The sequence below is a fragment of the Diplotaxodon limnothrissa genome, linkage group LG3, assembly GCF_057381915.1.
Source record: "Diplotaxodon limnothrissa isolate DT_005_m linkage group LG3, D_limnothrissa_male_GT1.1, whole genome shotgun sequence".
In the NCBI taxonomy this organism is placed as follows: Eukaryota; Metazoa; Chordata; class Actinopteri; order Cichliformes; family Cichlidae; genus Diplotaxodon; species Diplotaxodon limnothrissa.
Window position 1 is genome coordinate 63,264,646 of NC_140598.1, and position 15,824 is coordinate 63,280,469.

Consider the following 15,824-nt stretch of genomic DNA (forward strand, 5'->3'; position numbering starts at 1 on the left):
TGCCTCAGTCGACAGCTTCACCTCCTCGGCTCTTCTGCTCAGGCCTGAAACTGTCAAATTTTGATCATTCTGCTCTAGATTACCAAGTCCGGCATTGTAATTAATATGTGATGGGAACACTACCACAAAGGTAACGGTTGACGCAACAATATAAATGCTGTTCAGTCTGTGGCTTTTAGTCAGACTCTTGGAAACCCCGGGCGAGCATGTACTAAAAAAGTACCTAGTACACAGCAAATCCAGTATACACAAATTAACACTGTCAGATTTGATTTCAACACTATTAAAGTGTCTATATGGGTCCACACCAAAGAGTGTGAATTTAACTCTTTTTGGAGAGTTGGCATCTTAACTCAGATTTAGTGTTAAATACCAAATCTGTCTGGAGTTGATAATTTAACACTTATTAATGCTAGCTAGGTGTTAAGAGTTTAGATATCAAGTCTCACAGAGTATTTTATTTTAACTACATAAGAGTTTTCTTCTAATTAATTCTAAAAGGTTTAAATTTTACTCTTCTGAACTTTCAGAAATTCCTTGGGGAATACACATTTATTAAAAAGAGCCAATGTTTTTCTGAAAAACATTTATTTTGAACTGTGAACCTCAATTTTCAATCATTTTCTAAAACATGGAACAGTGTACATGCTCTCATTGGAATATTGTTTATCAAAGGGTCTGACATGGGTGCACTGGTCAATGCAAATGACAGCATGTTCATTACTCTTTTCTTCAATACAATATGCATGTCCTCCATTCATCACTTTGTGGAACTTTAACGTACTTCTGCTCGCCCCCATATTCCATCTTCGTAAGCACATCCTGTGTGGAGATGCAGTCAAAATTAGTTGTGCAGTAATTAATTGCAGCACAGTTTAAAAAAAAGGTTAAAAAACACCTGTTTGCTCAGTTTTTGTGGGACGTTTTCAGGCTTGCGCCATAGTTCTATGCCAACATTTCACGATCTCAACATAGTTTTAGGTGTACTGGACTGAATATTCATATATAAGCATTTTTAACACTATTGTATTTGCCCCCAAACAATACATTTCAGCTAGCTAAAACAGGCTATTATGCTATCACCGAGCAACGTGGCTGTACCTTTCACACAGCTTTGTCTCACAGCCTGCCCACCATCACCACGACTATAGGGTGATGGTGTCCTGACGCAGCAAGGCACAGAAACTTTAAGGTGTGAGGATAACCTAGAGGAAAACGTGTGGTGTGTTTGTGTTATTTTAATGCTCTTATCATTACAGGGAGAAGCCTGCTGCAGAAGGCAAAGTATGAGTTAGGCACGGGAAGAAAGACCAATAGGAAGGCCGAGTTTAAACCACGGCAGCGCCACAACGTTTTTAAACTAATCCCAGGTGGTCAAAATAACCAACTATTTTATGTGAGTCAAAGAATAGAAGATAGATAGAGTTGAGTTTGAAATTAGTAATGACAGGACCACTTTAATGTTAGTGCCACACAGTGTCACATCTGAAACAAAGCAAACCAGATGAGCGTCGTAGTTTTCTTTCTCTAAATGGAAACTGAAGCAAATCTTCAAAGAAAGCACGACCCATTTTACGTCCACAACGTTGCACAACCAAGGATGTCTGTGGTTTTTCATTTTTCAAGCGCTAAACATGACAGCAATGAGCATGTTTCCTTTACGGGACATTACACATATTCTGTGGTTGGCCGGTCACATGAAATTTCCTCTTTGAAGAGCAGAAAAATTATTTTACCATAATGACACATTTAATATTTGTAGTTTATCTGATACGTGTGTGCGTAGGAATAATAGGTGAGTTCTAATTTTGCTGTTTTGAGATGTCATTTCTCAATTAGGTTTCAGATGTCCACTGCACTAAATATATATGCAATGAAAGAAATGTGTGTGCGTTGTCTTGTATCTTGTTTCAGCTCAGCCAGCTGAACCGCACTCATCTCTTCATCAAGAGACTGATTTTGTTTCTGCTGATGTTGGTGATGAAGTAACTCTGCACTGTTCTTACGAAGGTGAAGCTGCAAGACTTTACTGGTACAAACAAACTCTGGGACAAAAACCAAGACTCATCTCTACCTACTACAGATATGAGGGAAATGGCATATTTTATAATGAATTCAAAAGTAATCCACGCTTTACGTTAGTTACTGGCATCAGTAAAAATCACTTGAAAATAACAGATCTGCGTGTCTCAGATTCAGCTACTTACTACTGCGCAACAAGCTTTACTTTTATTTTAGAGTTTACCAAAGAAACATATCTCAATGTAAAAGGTTCCAGTTTGGACATCCAGACTTTTGTCCTACAATCACTATCTGAGACCATCCAGCCAGGAGACTCTGTGACTCTGAACTGTACAGTCCGCACTGGGACCTGTGATGAAGACCACAAGGTTTACTGGTTCAAAGACTCTGAAGAATCTCATCCAGGGCTCATATACACCCATGGAGGCAGGAATGATGAGTGCAAGAAGAAATCTGAGGCACAAGCACACACCTGTGTGTACAGCCTGCCAATGAAGAACTTGAATGTCTCTCATGTTGGGTCCTACTACTGTGCTGTTGCTTTATTTGGACGCTTACTGTTTGGCAATGGGACCAAGCTGAATGTTGAGGGTAAGTAATTTTGGGAAAGGTTCTATTATCTGAACAAGCTACTCACTATCATGTCAAAGTGTGTGAAGGCAGGCCAGTCCACCATGTAAATACATATTAACTGCTTATCTTAATGACCTTTTGCTTTTTAAAGCATTTCCCACTTTGCCTCTCCAAAGCATGAAATGGACATTCATGCAGAAGTTGTAGTAACTTGCACTAAGCTGCACTAACAGCGGAAAATAAAAATATTTTCTTTCCAGCCAACATAAAAATAATCATGGGAAAACCTTTAAACATATTGTTCAGACATTTACAAGTAAATACGTATTAGGTGCCTAGCTTAATGACCTTTTGCTTTATAACTTAACTGATTAAGACACAAATAAGGCTAGACAACGCTGTTATAATGCTGACATAAGGAGGGAGACAGCCTTTCTAACAGTACAGACAAATACGCTTATTATCCAGCACGCTTTAAAATGGTAAATTTAAATGGTCGCATGTTATTAGGTAGAATTGTTTAACTATAAATACATTTAAAAATGTCCATGCAGTATTGTTAATCTCTGTCCGCTACTTGCAGCAGACATTGACCCATAATAAAAAAATAGTGTCATCAGTATTACCAGACATGGTCGACATCTGTTTGTCTATGGCACAGTTTGCGTTGTATGAGGTGGGTGTATGAGTGGTTGCCTGGCTGCTTCAGTCTACATGTAACACACTAACCCCAAACTGCTCTCTGATGCATCAATGAGTGAGTGTGTTACAGAAATTCAAAAACACTTAAACAGAAAAAAACGTGCTTGTCTGTATGAGGCATGTTGTATAGAGTGCTCCTGGAGAGTACAAAAGTGCTCTATAAGAATCAGTCTATTTAGTGGGTGATCGTGGCTCAAGAGTTGGGAGTTCGCCTTGTAATCGTAAGGTTGCCGGTTTAAGCCCCGGCTTGGAGAGTCTCGGTCTTTGCATCCTTGGGCAAGATACTTCACCCGTTGCCTACTGGTGGTGGTTAGAGGGCCTGGTGGCGCCAGTGTCCGGCAGCCTCGCCTCTGTCAGTGCGCCCCAGGGTGGCTGTGGCTACAATGTAGCTTGCCATCACCAGTGTGTGAATGTGTGGATGACTGAATGTGTAAAGTGCTTTGGGGTTCTTAGGGACTAGTAAAGCGCTATACAAATACAGGCCATTTAGCATTTTACCAACCAAGCCAGTTTTGCTGACAAGACAACATCTGTGTTTTAACTTTATTTGTTGGGTTACTATCTCAGTAGATGAAGGGGACACTCTTCTCTTGTTGTATTTCTGGAGGGGGGTTTCAGCTTTCACCAGCGTCCTGAGTGTTTTACTGGCTTCCTTAATGTGCATGACAAGAAAGAAAAACAGGAGCACATACACAGGCAAGTGGTTTAGTATTCCTTAAGTTTGTTTTTTATCCTCCGGTGAATTTGACATTATATTGACACAGTTTTCTGTTTTCCAGATTATCCAGCAAAAAACTCCCCCTTTTTCAAAGCAAATGTAAGTGCATTTTCTTTTGAAAGAAAAAGCACAGTTTTACGTTCCATCCATGTTTGTTAGTTTTTTTTAATAAATGTGAAAGTGACTCAGCTGTTGTACTGTTTTTCATCCCCAGGGTGACCAAGGAGGAGGCTACCTCTATTTCAAACCTTTGAGGGACATGAAGATGAACAGATCAGAATGGACAACACCTGGAGTAAATGTGTCTATTCTAGTGTAAAGCAGTAAAGTGGACAGGCTTTTGGTCTCTGTGTATAAACACAGGACCTTGTGAGGTTCTCTTTGAAGCATGACTTCCCTTATAAAAGACATTTATAAGTTACTATTTCATTCATTTCCTCACACCACAATTTAACATGGACAATAATGACATTTGTATTTCAGACTATTAAAAGTGTCTGTTATGTATATAAAAGAATTATGTGCATTTGTATTTTAATATCATGATAATAATGATCACTTTTTTTTTGCATCGTGAATTTTAGTCCCTCCCCCCTCTCAACCAAAATAATAAAAATATTTTGAATATTCTGACGTTTGTGTGTTGAGATCAGACGTGAGTATGAGTGGAGCGTGAATACAGTGGTTTGAAGTGCCCGCCCCCTTCCCTTCCACCGCACTGTAAAAGACTCATTGCCCTCAAACGCTTTGTTTGTTGCTAAGCGTGGCCCAACCAGTTATTAGGTTTTACGGGGTGAACACTTTTTCACACAGGGCCATGTAGGGTTTTTCTTCCTAATAGTAAACACCTTCATTTGGAAAGTCCCTTGTTTGTTTATATGTGTTATCTTTGTCTAATATTTAAATGTGTTTGATGGTCTAAAACGTTAAGTGTGACAAACATACAAAAAAACAGGAAATCAGGAAGGGGACAAATGCTTGATCACACCACTGAATGCGTGTAGCCACAAACTACAGCTGTAGTAGTAATTAGCTCAGGAAGAATATTCAAAATATGCCTGGATTTGCTTTGTTTTTATGGATGACTGGCCTATTGACATCGCAGCAAGTCCAGAATATGGGCAGTCCTCTCTCCCTCTATGCATCTCTGCTGGAATTCTGAGATCCAATGATCTAAACTGTTAATGTTACAGGACCGCTGGGAACAAACCGAAAACACCTCCATACATCCCAGTTTAGACTTTGTCAAGTGCCCACTCGCCCCATCTCTCTCTCTCTCTCTAATATCTACTCAATCAACCAGGTCAATAGATCCTCAGCCACACGTTATCATTCTCTCTCTTTTATCAAAGATAATTCAGTTACATTTGAACATTCAATCATATCTGAATAAGCTTCACTTTCCATTCTTCACATTCACTTTTAATCCGAATACTTTTTCTCTTGCAAACTGTTTCTCCGTCACAATTTACTCAATACAATCCCCCTTTTTACTAAGTCATGCACTTTAACTGTGAGACATTCAGAGATCAGAGTGTCCTGTGTGCACTCTCATTTAGTTTCTGTCTCTCTCTCTCTCTCTCTCTCTCTCTCTCACACACACACACACACACACACACACACACACACACACACACACACGCACACACACATTCGCACACTCATATCTCTCAAGACATTTTCTACATAGGTTTTCAGCGCAGCCTGGATTAAACCTGTCTTTAAAGTCATTTTTTTTCACAATATTAAAATTGTCAACCTAAACATAATTAACGTTAACTGATTATTTTTTAATTAGTATTGAGCACATTTAACTGTCAGCACAATGACAATGAACTGACAATTGAGTGTTTGACGTTTACAACATTTAACATTGTTTTTGTTGTTCAAAAGTATATTGACTGGTTAGTGACACAGTCCTTATCTTCTCAGTCCAACGAACAAAAGGTTGATTATGGCTCATGTCTACACACAAAACTCTAAACATTAGAACAGACATTTCCACAATTTAAACTGCATTTCTCTGCATATTGATCACTTACATTTTTTATTTGTCCTTGATTACAAATGACAAATTACAAAGATGATGACCAAACTATAGGAAAAAGCTCTGTTTTACCACTTTTTATTAACACATTTTTAACACATAAGGCTGAATGTCAAGTCCTTTTACCCCCTCAGCTTTGATGGCAGGGGGCGGCCAGGCCTCAGTCTCTCGCTACGCCACGTTACGCGACAGAGCCAATCATGTTCTGCAGTGTGATGGTGATGAACCAATCAGACCTGTCAGATGTGGCAAAATGTAGGACAAGCTGGCGTTTTTAAATCTGAGAAGTATACTGCTGCTTCATTAGGTGTGGACTGCTGTACTGAAGAAGGAGACAAGATGAAGATGTTCTTTGTGAACGTTTTCCTGATCTGCTCTTTATGTAAGTAAAAGAAATTGACTTGTGTAAACTTTTGATCTTCATTTGTGTGAAACTGAGTCTGTCTGAATTATTTCAGGTGCAGCACAGTTAAGTGACATCTCTCAGCCTGAATCTTTGAAAACAGTGAAGATTGGCGACTCAGCTACTATTAAATGCTTCGTAAAGAGCGCATCAAAGAAAATCGTGTGGTACAAGGTGACTACAGGGAGGAAACTACAGCTGGTGGTAAAAGCTGATTCTTACTATAATGTGAGAGAGTTCAGTGATGAATTTGTTAACCGTTCTTCAGTTAAATTTGACATGACTAACAATCATCTGACCATAAATAAAACATCATGGGAAGATGTTGGAACATACTTCTGTGGAGTCTTACACATAAGTGAGGTTCAGTTTGGGTCAGGAACATTTCTGATGTTGACAGGTATGTTTGGACATGTTTGCATTTCACATAATTTCAACTGAATATGAACACAGTGCTAACAATCACAGTCCAAATGGTTTGTTTTCCAAGGTGCAAAGACAATCAGCGACTCTGTCGTCCAGCAGCCAGAATCAAAGTCAGTGAGGTCCGGAGACTCTGTGACTCTCAGCTGTTCGGTTCACTCTGCTCAATGCACAGCAGAACTCACTAGTTTCATGTGGCTGAAAAACTCGGATGGTTCTGCTCCAGAGATGATTTATTGCTCTGACAATAAGAACAACATCTCCCAGAGAACTGACAGAGGACGAACTACCTGCGTGTACAACTTTGTCGTCAGGAGCCGGAATGACGCTGGGGTCTACTACTGTGCTGTCAATGCATGTGGACAAATACTGCTTGGAAATGGGACCAAGATTGGTATAAGTAATTTTGGAGTATAATTTACTTAAGATTTTTTTGCAGTAGAAAATCTTGTGTTTAAAACTCATAATTTCCCAAATACACATATGATGATTATCTTTTTATAACCTCTTTCTTGCTTTTTCAATTCATACATTAGAAATTGGTTTGAAATGAAATTCTAATGTCTCCTGTCTGTATTGCCAGACGACATCAATGATCACGAGAGTTTTTGTGTCCGTGAGAGAACCCTGTCATGCATCATCATCATCATCATCATGGGTGTTTATCTGGTTTTTGCTGTGTTCATGATCAGTAAGAGAAACCGCTACCACTGTACAGTAACCGATGCTGTTGATCTCTATACTGTATGTTCCACTGAGCATAACACCAATCACTTTGCCTGCTTTTCAGAGTTTAGCTCAGGACTTTCACCTCTGTCCAAGGTATGTGCTGTTTAGTTGAATATTTATATAATCATTACACCATCCTAAGTGGCTCATAATTTTGATTTCATTCACATTATTGTACTTTTTCTCAGGTTAGAGGTGAAGAAAACCTCGAAATCAAGAGATCAAATGAACAGAGAGATGGTATCTGGAGTGAATGTGTGTACTCCAGGGTGAAGCTACACTGAACTGAAGCCGTTACGACTTTGATGCCACATGTCTAGTTATGAACTTATTACTGCAGCTTTGAAATGTTTAGGCTGTTCTCTCGCTCTTCCTAACATTATTCTGCTCAATTGGTTTAAAGCCTGCTCTTTTTTTTTCAGTTTTTTTTGTTCTAAGTCTAAAGTTTCTTGTTAACTGATTTTACTTATATTTTAGCATCTTTTCTGTAAGACAGAGGCATGTGAGAGGAAAGCTGACACGCTGATGACATTTTTCACTTGCTTTCTCTCTCTCTCTTTTCATCATTTCTATATGATAGTTCTTTTTTATCATTAACACATATCATGCCTTTAAAAAAATGCATTTTCAGCTTTTCATGCAGCATATCTCACTGTTTTACTGTAAGCAGTAAGTTTATAAATTGTGTGTTATTAAACTGTTAGGTTGCATCTGTGACCTTGTGAAGTCTTCTCTTTCAGTTCAATTTTATTCCATTTATACAGCGCCAAATCACAACAATGCCTCAAGGTGCTTTGTATTGTAAGTTAGACCCTATATATTATAATCCATACTCAGTAATACTCTTTGCTGTTGTTTCGTGCTGAGTTTTCTTCATTTCAGTGGCTGATGTAAAGGGGCTCTTCATCACAGAGATGATCCAGAAATGATCCATTAGTGTCACTGTTATAATAAACTGTTGATTCAGACACTTCTGAGAGTTACTTGGTTTGAGATCTCTCAGCCTCGTGTTGTTGGTTCACAGCAATAGTCCCATTTGTCACAATAGCAATCACACTCACTCCACTGTTAGATAAAATTCAATTATTCAATGAAATCCTGGAGGATGTGACTTTTGCTTTTTCATTTCTAGTTAAAGAACGTTGCCTCAGGTACTGCATGGAAATAAAGGGGGAAAATTGAATTTGGTCAACAGAATAAATATCCCTTTAAAAACAATATTTAAAAGCAGATTTTATAATCAGATAAGGTAAGGAACTGTCTAAAGCTAAAACAATAATGATAATTTCAAAAACGCACCGTCTGTTGTTGTAATGTTATTCATGTTCTACAATACACAGCCATGTGCCAAAAAATGTTGTGAAACATTATAAATCATTGCGGAAATACTAAAAAAGTTAATAAAAAAAAGTTGATCAGACAATAAAATCAAACAATTTAAAGACTGTTAACAGTTAATTTATTTTTGAGTTGACTGATTTTCAGCATTGCATGCATGGATCCAGCTTGCCTCATGTCGACAGTCATGGCTGCTGGTAGTGATCAAGTCAAGTCAAGTGGTTTTATTGTCATTCCAACCATGTGTAGTGGTAAAGTACACCATGAAATGAGACAACGTTCCTCCAAAACCATGGCGCTACATATGGCATATAACAGACAATAAACACGTGACTACATAATGTGCAAGGTGCAAAATTTGCAAGAAAAAAAAAGTTCAACACCAGACAGAACAGAACGATACGTGTGTGTGTAGCCTGGGGGCAGTGGCGTGTCCAGCGGGGTGGCCTGGGGGGGTACAGGCTCAACCAGACTGGCCACCCCAGGTGCCACCCCGAAGCTAAAACAATAAAATTTAATGAAATATCAAATGTACGATTATGGTTTCACAGTGAAGCTCAGATATCCGAGGGTAAGTGAATACAGCACCGGCTTCTGCACTATGAGCATCATGTTAGCAAAGGTAGGCGAGCCAAGCACGAAAGATGGCACCGCAGAAAACATTTTTTCGGCGAAAGATTAACAAGTTAACATAGCTGGACTAGCCATCAGACGTTTGCATGGTGGGCTGATGACTTTTTTTGTAACGGCATGAACAATGAGAGGTGGTGGATTGGCAAGATGCTGGCCGATGTGTAAAAATAACTCAGTTGTTTGGTGGTGGCTATGGCGGAGCTTCCACAGAGGCAACAGGTGGATGAGGGAAGGTGAAGCAGGAGGAGAGCGCCGAGGCAGCCGCCGGTCCAAGTGTCAGGTGAACTTCAGGTAAGAAGTTACGACCTGCAGTCTATCTGGGTCAGATATAAACCAAGTTTAGGTGCAGTTTATTTTCGTTGTGCTGACTTTTTACAGTCAGTTACAATAACTCATACTGCGTGAGCTAGCATGACGAGTTTCTATACAGCTGTTCGGTTGCTATGATGTTACTGATAGTGAACTTTATTTCATTCATAAGGCTAGTTAGTAGAGTTGCCAACAGCTCCTTAAAAATGGAATGGTCCCTCATTCAGAGAAAAATTTACGTGTTCCGTATTGAGCTGAGAAGAGACGCAGTTTGTCCCGGACTTTAGCTAGAATGGAAAAAGACACAAAGCTGGAGTTATCCTGTCTTTACAGCTGCCTCTTCTATTGCTACTTCAATCATGAAACTGATCAGTGATCAGCTGATCGGCTTTTCTCTCTTGTTTGTTTATCGCCCACTTTGCGCCAGAAACAGGAAACCAGCGGATGTTGTGGTAAACAACAGCAGCACGTTTAAGCTTGATCAGCTGTTGTTAGAATTTATTTAATATTAATTTCTACTATCAGCTGATGTTTGCTGGAGCCACAGCTGTAAAGCTGCTGGTCATGATGTCGGTTTGTATATGTGATGAGAGGGAAACATGAAGATGAAACCAGGAGATGTCCTTACTGAATCATCAGAGCTGTGATGGAGAAACAGGTTTACCTTTTAGTTAACATGAATGACTTGAAGGGAAGTTATGAACTGTTTCTGAGAGACAAATAACACCAGGATCTTTTCTAAGTAGCTGACAGCTGGTAACTGTGCAGGGGCGGCAAAGTGTTGCCAGGGGGCCAGGTAGGGCATTAACAGGGAAAGGGGGGCACCAAGAAATACTTTTCTTTTTTTATTCTCAATTCAAATACCTAGCTTTTATTAAATAATTATCTGAATCTTGCGAACAAAGTTTTTATCTAACGTAAAATGTATAGAAATCATCCATATACCAAAAAGACAGTGTACATCACTGTCACAACAGCGTTTGTTTTCATTCAAAGGCTTTATGGCTTTAATACCTGGTGGGCTGGTCTGTAGTGAAAATGCCCAATTTTTTTTGTCCCAGTCCAGCCCTGCAGGTTATACTGGCAGTGTCACCATGCCAGCTGACTGTATGTCATCATCAGCCAGTGTTGTTCTTTATACATCAATATTACCAAAGTTTACCATAAGGCAGCATAGAAAGTATTTACTTGCTGAATAAACACTGACTGATTGTATCTCTTGTACTTTATCAACGCAGTATCTAAAAACTTTGCACCATAGTGGTTAAAATCTCATTCTAATAGGAGTTAAAAGCGCATTCGGTTATTAGGTTTACAGGGTTATTGAATTATGGTTAACGGTTGGTAGAATTGTTTTTAACATTATCTGCCAATTACATCTGCCACCCTTCTCCAAATCTGTGCCCCTATCTGCCCCCACCAACAAAAATTTTCTAGACACTCCACTGCCTGGGGGAAGAAGCTGTTTCGCAGTCTGGCAGTGAGGGCATGAATGCTCTGGTGCCTCTTTCCAGAAGACAGCAGGGTGAAGAGTGTCATCTCCTTTGTTTTGTCCACATTTACAGACAGGTTGTTGACTCTACACCGGTCTGTTAGCAGTTTCACCTCGTCTCTGTATGCTGACTCGTTCTTGCTGATGAGACCCCCCACAGTCGTGTCATCAGCAAAATTGATGATGTGGTTCAAACTGTGCACTGCTACACAGTGGTGAGTCAGCAGAGTGAACAGCAGTGGGCTGAGCACACAGCCCTGAGAGGCTCCAGTGCTCAGTGTGGCTGTGTTGGAGATGCTGTTACAGATCCAGACTCCAGTTGCAGAGGGAGGTGATCAGGCCCAGCAGGCTCAGTTTTCCAATCAGGTGCTGAGGAATGATTTTGTTGAATGCTGAACTGAAATCAATGGACAGCATTTGTACATATGTGTCTTTATTGTCCAGGTGGGTGAGGGCAAGATGTAGAGTGGTGGCGATGGTGTCATCTGTTGACCGGTTGAGGCGACAGGTGAACTGCAGTGGGTCCAGTGTGGGTGGCAGCCTGGTCTTAACGTGACTCATCAGGAGACTCTTGAAGCATTTCATCATGATGGGTGTGAGTGCAACTGGAAGGTAGTCATTGAGGCAGGACACTGAAGACTTCTTTGACACAGGAATGATGATGGTGGTCTTGAGACACGTTGGGACGACAGCAGTGCTCAGGGAGAGGTAGAAGATGTCAGTGAAGATATCTGTCAGCTGGTCTGCACGTTCTCGGAGTACTCTCCAAGGGATGTTATTTGGACCAGCAGCTTTCCCTGGGTTAACTCTGTGAAGAGTTTTCCTCACATCAGCCGAGGTCAGACACAGAGTCTGGTCGTTGTGAGGGGGAAGACTTCCTCACCAACAAGTCCTTATGAGGTAAGGTGTGTAGAAATTTGAGGTGAACATTTTATTTAATCAATTTTGGAATAAGGCTGTAATGGCAAAATGTGGAATAAGTGAAGCGCTGTATACTTTCTGGATACACTGTAGGTTTCTACAACAGCATCGCAATTTAGATTAAGAAGATGCAGCTCAGGGAGAACTGATATATTCTGATATAAGTGTGATGCATTTAATTGATCTGCACTATGTTCCTATTTTTGGAGTGAGAGAGGTTGGTGGTGAGATAGGGACTTTCAGCACTGAAGATGTGTTCCACCTCACTGCAAACTCATCATTAGCTCAGAGTTAATTAAGTAGAATTGACGTGATTTCATTATTCTTTTCTTTATTCTTTCTATTTTTGCTTTTTCTTTGCCTCTGCCAAGCTTATTTAAAAAAACATCTGCAAATAAACTCTAAACTGTGGACATTCCATTTCTAACCTTTTGTGAAACAATAAAAACTTAAATATAAGTATTTATCCAGTATTTACTTCCCCAGAGAAGAGCAGCTAAGAGTCAATCAACAGCGCTGTTACCAGTTCAGACATCTACTCTGTTACAACCTGAGTCATCAGTTCAGTTGCTAGCTCAGTCTTCTGCTCATCCACCTCCTAAGCCGCCAGCTCAGGGAGGGTTCTCCACACCTGCTGGCTCTGCTTCGCCTCAGGCAGGGGCCTCTGCACTTTGTGGCCCACTGCCTGTTCTCGCTGGCTCTGGTGAGCCACTCCAGCCACCTCCATCCTCTGCCGGAGGCTCTACTGAGCTTATTCAGCCAGCTGAGGACTTCATTTTGCTGTCATTGCCTGAGGAGAGCAAATGCCCTGCACAGCTCCAGCCAGCTTTGTCTCAGCCAGGGGTCTCTGCACCTGCTTGCCCTGTATCTGCTGGCCCTGTTTCTGTTTCTGCTGGGGGCTCTGGTGAGCCTCACCAGCCATCTGTCTCTGCTGTGGATTCCAAAGAGTCTGTCCAACCATTTGTTCCGGCTGGAGGCTCTGGAGAGCTACTCCAGCTCTCTGTCTCTGGTGGGGACTCCAAGAAGTCGGTTCAGCCATCCGTGACTTCTACGCCACCATCAGTGTTGACTGGGGGCTCTGGAGAGTCCACCCAGTTGTTTTCTGTTCCTGCTTGGAGCTCAGGCGAGCCCATCCAGCCATCAGCACCACCGTCAGCGCCACCATACACGGCTTCCGTGCCACCACCTGCAAACACCATGCTACCGTCTGGTCCTGCCTCTTCTGGTCCCGTCTCGTCTGGTCCTGCATACCAGCTGTTAGCCAAGCTGTCCATGAGCCCACGGCCATGACCACGTCCTCGTCCAGACAAGCCTGCACATGCACGTCCAGCACGGCCTGCACCTCACCGTCGCTGGCCACTTTCCAGGCCATCAGCTTAGGATCGTCATGGGCTGCCTCCTGAACCTTGTTGCCACCACGGTCAGCCTCCAGACCTGCTTCATTTACGTAACGTCACTGCTGCCACTGTCCTCACGGCCAGTGCCCTGGACAGTCTCACTGTTGGCGCTTTCCAAGCAGTCGGCATCCACACCTGTGTCACCGTTGCGGGTTTCCATGTGGCTTGAGTCGGGATCTGCTTCACCTATGCTACAGTGGCTTTCGACGCAGTCGGCCCGCTGAACTGTGTCGGTGCTGCCACTTTTCACGCAGCTGGCCCTGACTCTTGTGCCTAGTTTTTTTGTTTTTGTTGTTTCTGGACTCCTAGTGCTCCTGTTTTTCTGTTGCTCCTAAACAAAAGAAACATAAAAGTTTAATTTAACAGAAGTGCAAATATTCCCATATAAAAACTCTAAGTTAAGTTTAAACATGAATTAATTAATAATTCGTCCTGTCATGGTGCATGTTAAATAGATTTCAAAGTAAGGCGGAGCTCCTAGGTTTGCTATGTGTGACTGTATTCTGCTTCATTTGTGTGAAGCTGAGTGTATCCTGCCTGAATTATTTCAGGTGCGGCACGGTTAAGTAAAAACTGAAACATAAAGTGTGACATATATAAAATAACAGGAAATCTGGTAGTGGCCAAATGCTTTGTCACAGCTCTGTGTAAATACAAACCACAGCTGGAATATGTAGCTCCATAAAAATATTCAAAATATGCCTGGATTTGCTTTGTGTTATGGATGACTGGCTAATTGGCATCAGAGCAAGTCCAGAATGTAGTCTGCACTCTCTGAGCATCTCTTCTCGATCCAATCGTCTAAATTGTTAATCTTACAGGACCACTGGGAACAGACCCACAACACCTCCATACATCCAGGTTTAGACTCGCCCCACCTCGCCCCACCTCTCTCTCTCTAATATCTAGTCAACCAATCAGGTCAACTGATCCTCAGCCACAACTTATCATTCTCTCTCTATTTCCCTATTTATTTGTTTATCTATTTGTTATTGCTTGTGTACAGTGTCCTTGAGTTTTTTGAAAGATGCTTTCTTAAATAAAATTTTTTATTGTTATTATGTCTTTTAATATGGACAGTTCAGTTACTTTTGAACATTCAATCATATCTGAATAAGCTTCACTTTTCATTTTTAACATTCACTTTATCGTAATCCTTTTTAATCCAAATACGTTTTCTCTTGAAAACTGTTTCTCAGTGACAATTTACTCAATATAATCCCCTTTTTACTAAATCATACACTTTAAAGTTGAGACATTCAGAGATCAGAATGTCCTGTGTGCACTCTCATTTAGTCTCTCTCTCTCTCTCTCTCTCTCTCTCTCTCTCACACACACACACACACACACACACACACACACACACACACACACACACACACACACACACACAAACATGTCTGAAGGCATTTTGTACACAGGCTTTCAGCACAGCCTGTCCTTAAAATAATAATTAGTTTTTCACAATATAAAATTGTCAACTTAAACATAATTATCTTTAACCAAATATTTTCTGATTACTATTGAGCACAACCATAATTTTGTGTTTAACCCTGTTCACAAGTATAATGACAGACTGGCAACACAGCACTTATCTTCTCAGTCCAGCACATGAATACAAAAGATTGATTATGGCTCATGTCTACACACAAAACTCTAAACATTAGAACAGACATTTCCACAACTTAAACTGCATTTCTCTGCATATTGATCACTTACATTTTTTATTTGTCTTTAACTAAGAATAAAGATGATCAACAAACTGGAGGAAAAAGCTCTGTTGTAGCTCTCTGATGTTTACACAACACATTTTTCAACAAATTTGATGGGATAATAAAGGTTTATTCTATTCTATTCTATTCTATTCTATTCAGAAGGCTGAATGTCAAGTCCTTTTACCCCCTCAGCTTTGATGGCAGGGGACGGCCAGGGGACCTCAATCTCTCTCATTACGCCACTTTACTCGACAGAGCCAATCATGTTCTGCAGTGTGATGGTGATGAACCAATCAGACCTGTCAGATGTGGCAAAATGTAGGACAAGCTGGCGTTTTTAAATCTGAGAAGTATACTGCTGCTTCATTAGGTGTGGACTGCTGTACTGAAGAAGGAGACAAG

At 40.8% G+C, this 15,824-nt stretch overlaps 2 protein-coding genes across 2 annotated transcripts; both read left to right on the forward strand.

Annotated features, from left to right (window-relative positions):
* The first annotated feature begins 110 nt into the window (after nucleotides 1–110).
* LOC146636867 (uncharacterized) lies at nucleotides 111–4,334 on the forward strand. Its single transcript, XM_085350386.1, has 6 exons — nucleotides 111–130; nucleotides 180–294; nucleotides 1,935–2,613; nucleotides 3,865–3,993; nucleotides 4,077–4,114; nucleotides 4,230–4,334. The coding sequence occupies exons 1-6, from the start codon at nucleotides 111–113 to the stop codon at nucleotides 4,332–4,334; spliced, it is 1,086 nt and encodes a 361-aa protein (XP_085206512.1).
* A 2,067-nt stretch (nucleotides 4,335–6,401) lies between these two features.
* Nucleotides 6,402–7,305, forward strand: LOC146636868 (uncharacterized). The gene is made up of 3 exons (XM_085350387.1): nucleotides 6,402–6,444; nucleotides 6,521–6,865; nucleotides 6,956–7,305. The coding sequence occupies exons 1-3, from the start codon at nucleotides 6,402–6,404 to the stop codon at nucleotides 7,303–7,305; spliced, it is 738 nt and encodes a 245-aa protein (XP_085206513.1).
* Nucleotides 7,306–15,824: the final 8,519 nt, after the last annotated feature.

What these genes read in the sequence shown, in the direction of transcription:
- LOC146636867 (XM_085350386.1), top strand. Translation starts at nt 111, where the DNA reads ATGGGAACACTACCACAAAG. An exon ending in TCAACACTATTAAAGTGTCT is followed by an intron (nt 295 to 1,934) that starts ATATGGGTCCAC and finishes GCTGAACCGCAC; the next exon opens with TCATCTCTTCATCAAGAGAC. An exon ending in CCCCCTTTTTCAAAGCAAAT is followed by an intron (nt 4,115 to 4,229) that starts GTAAGTGCATTT and finishes TTTCATCCCCAG; the next exon opens with GGTGACCAAGGAGGAGGCTA.
- LOC146636868 (XM_085350387.1), top strand. Translation starts at nt 6,402, where the DNA reads ATGAAGATGTTCTTTGTGAACGTTTTCCTGATCTGCTCTTTAT. An exon ending in TTTCCTGATCTGCTCTTTAT is followed by an intron (nt 6,445 to 6,520) that starts GTAAGTAAAAGA and finishes GAATTATTTCAG; the next exon opens with GTGCAGCACAGTTAAGTGAC. An exon ending in AACATTTCTGATGTTGACAG is followed by an intron (nt 6,866 to 6,955) that starts GTATGTTTGGAC and finishes TTGTTTTCCAAG; the next exon opens with GTGCAAAGACAATCAGCGAC.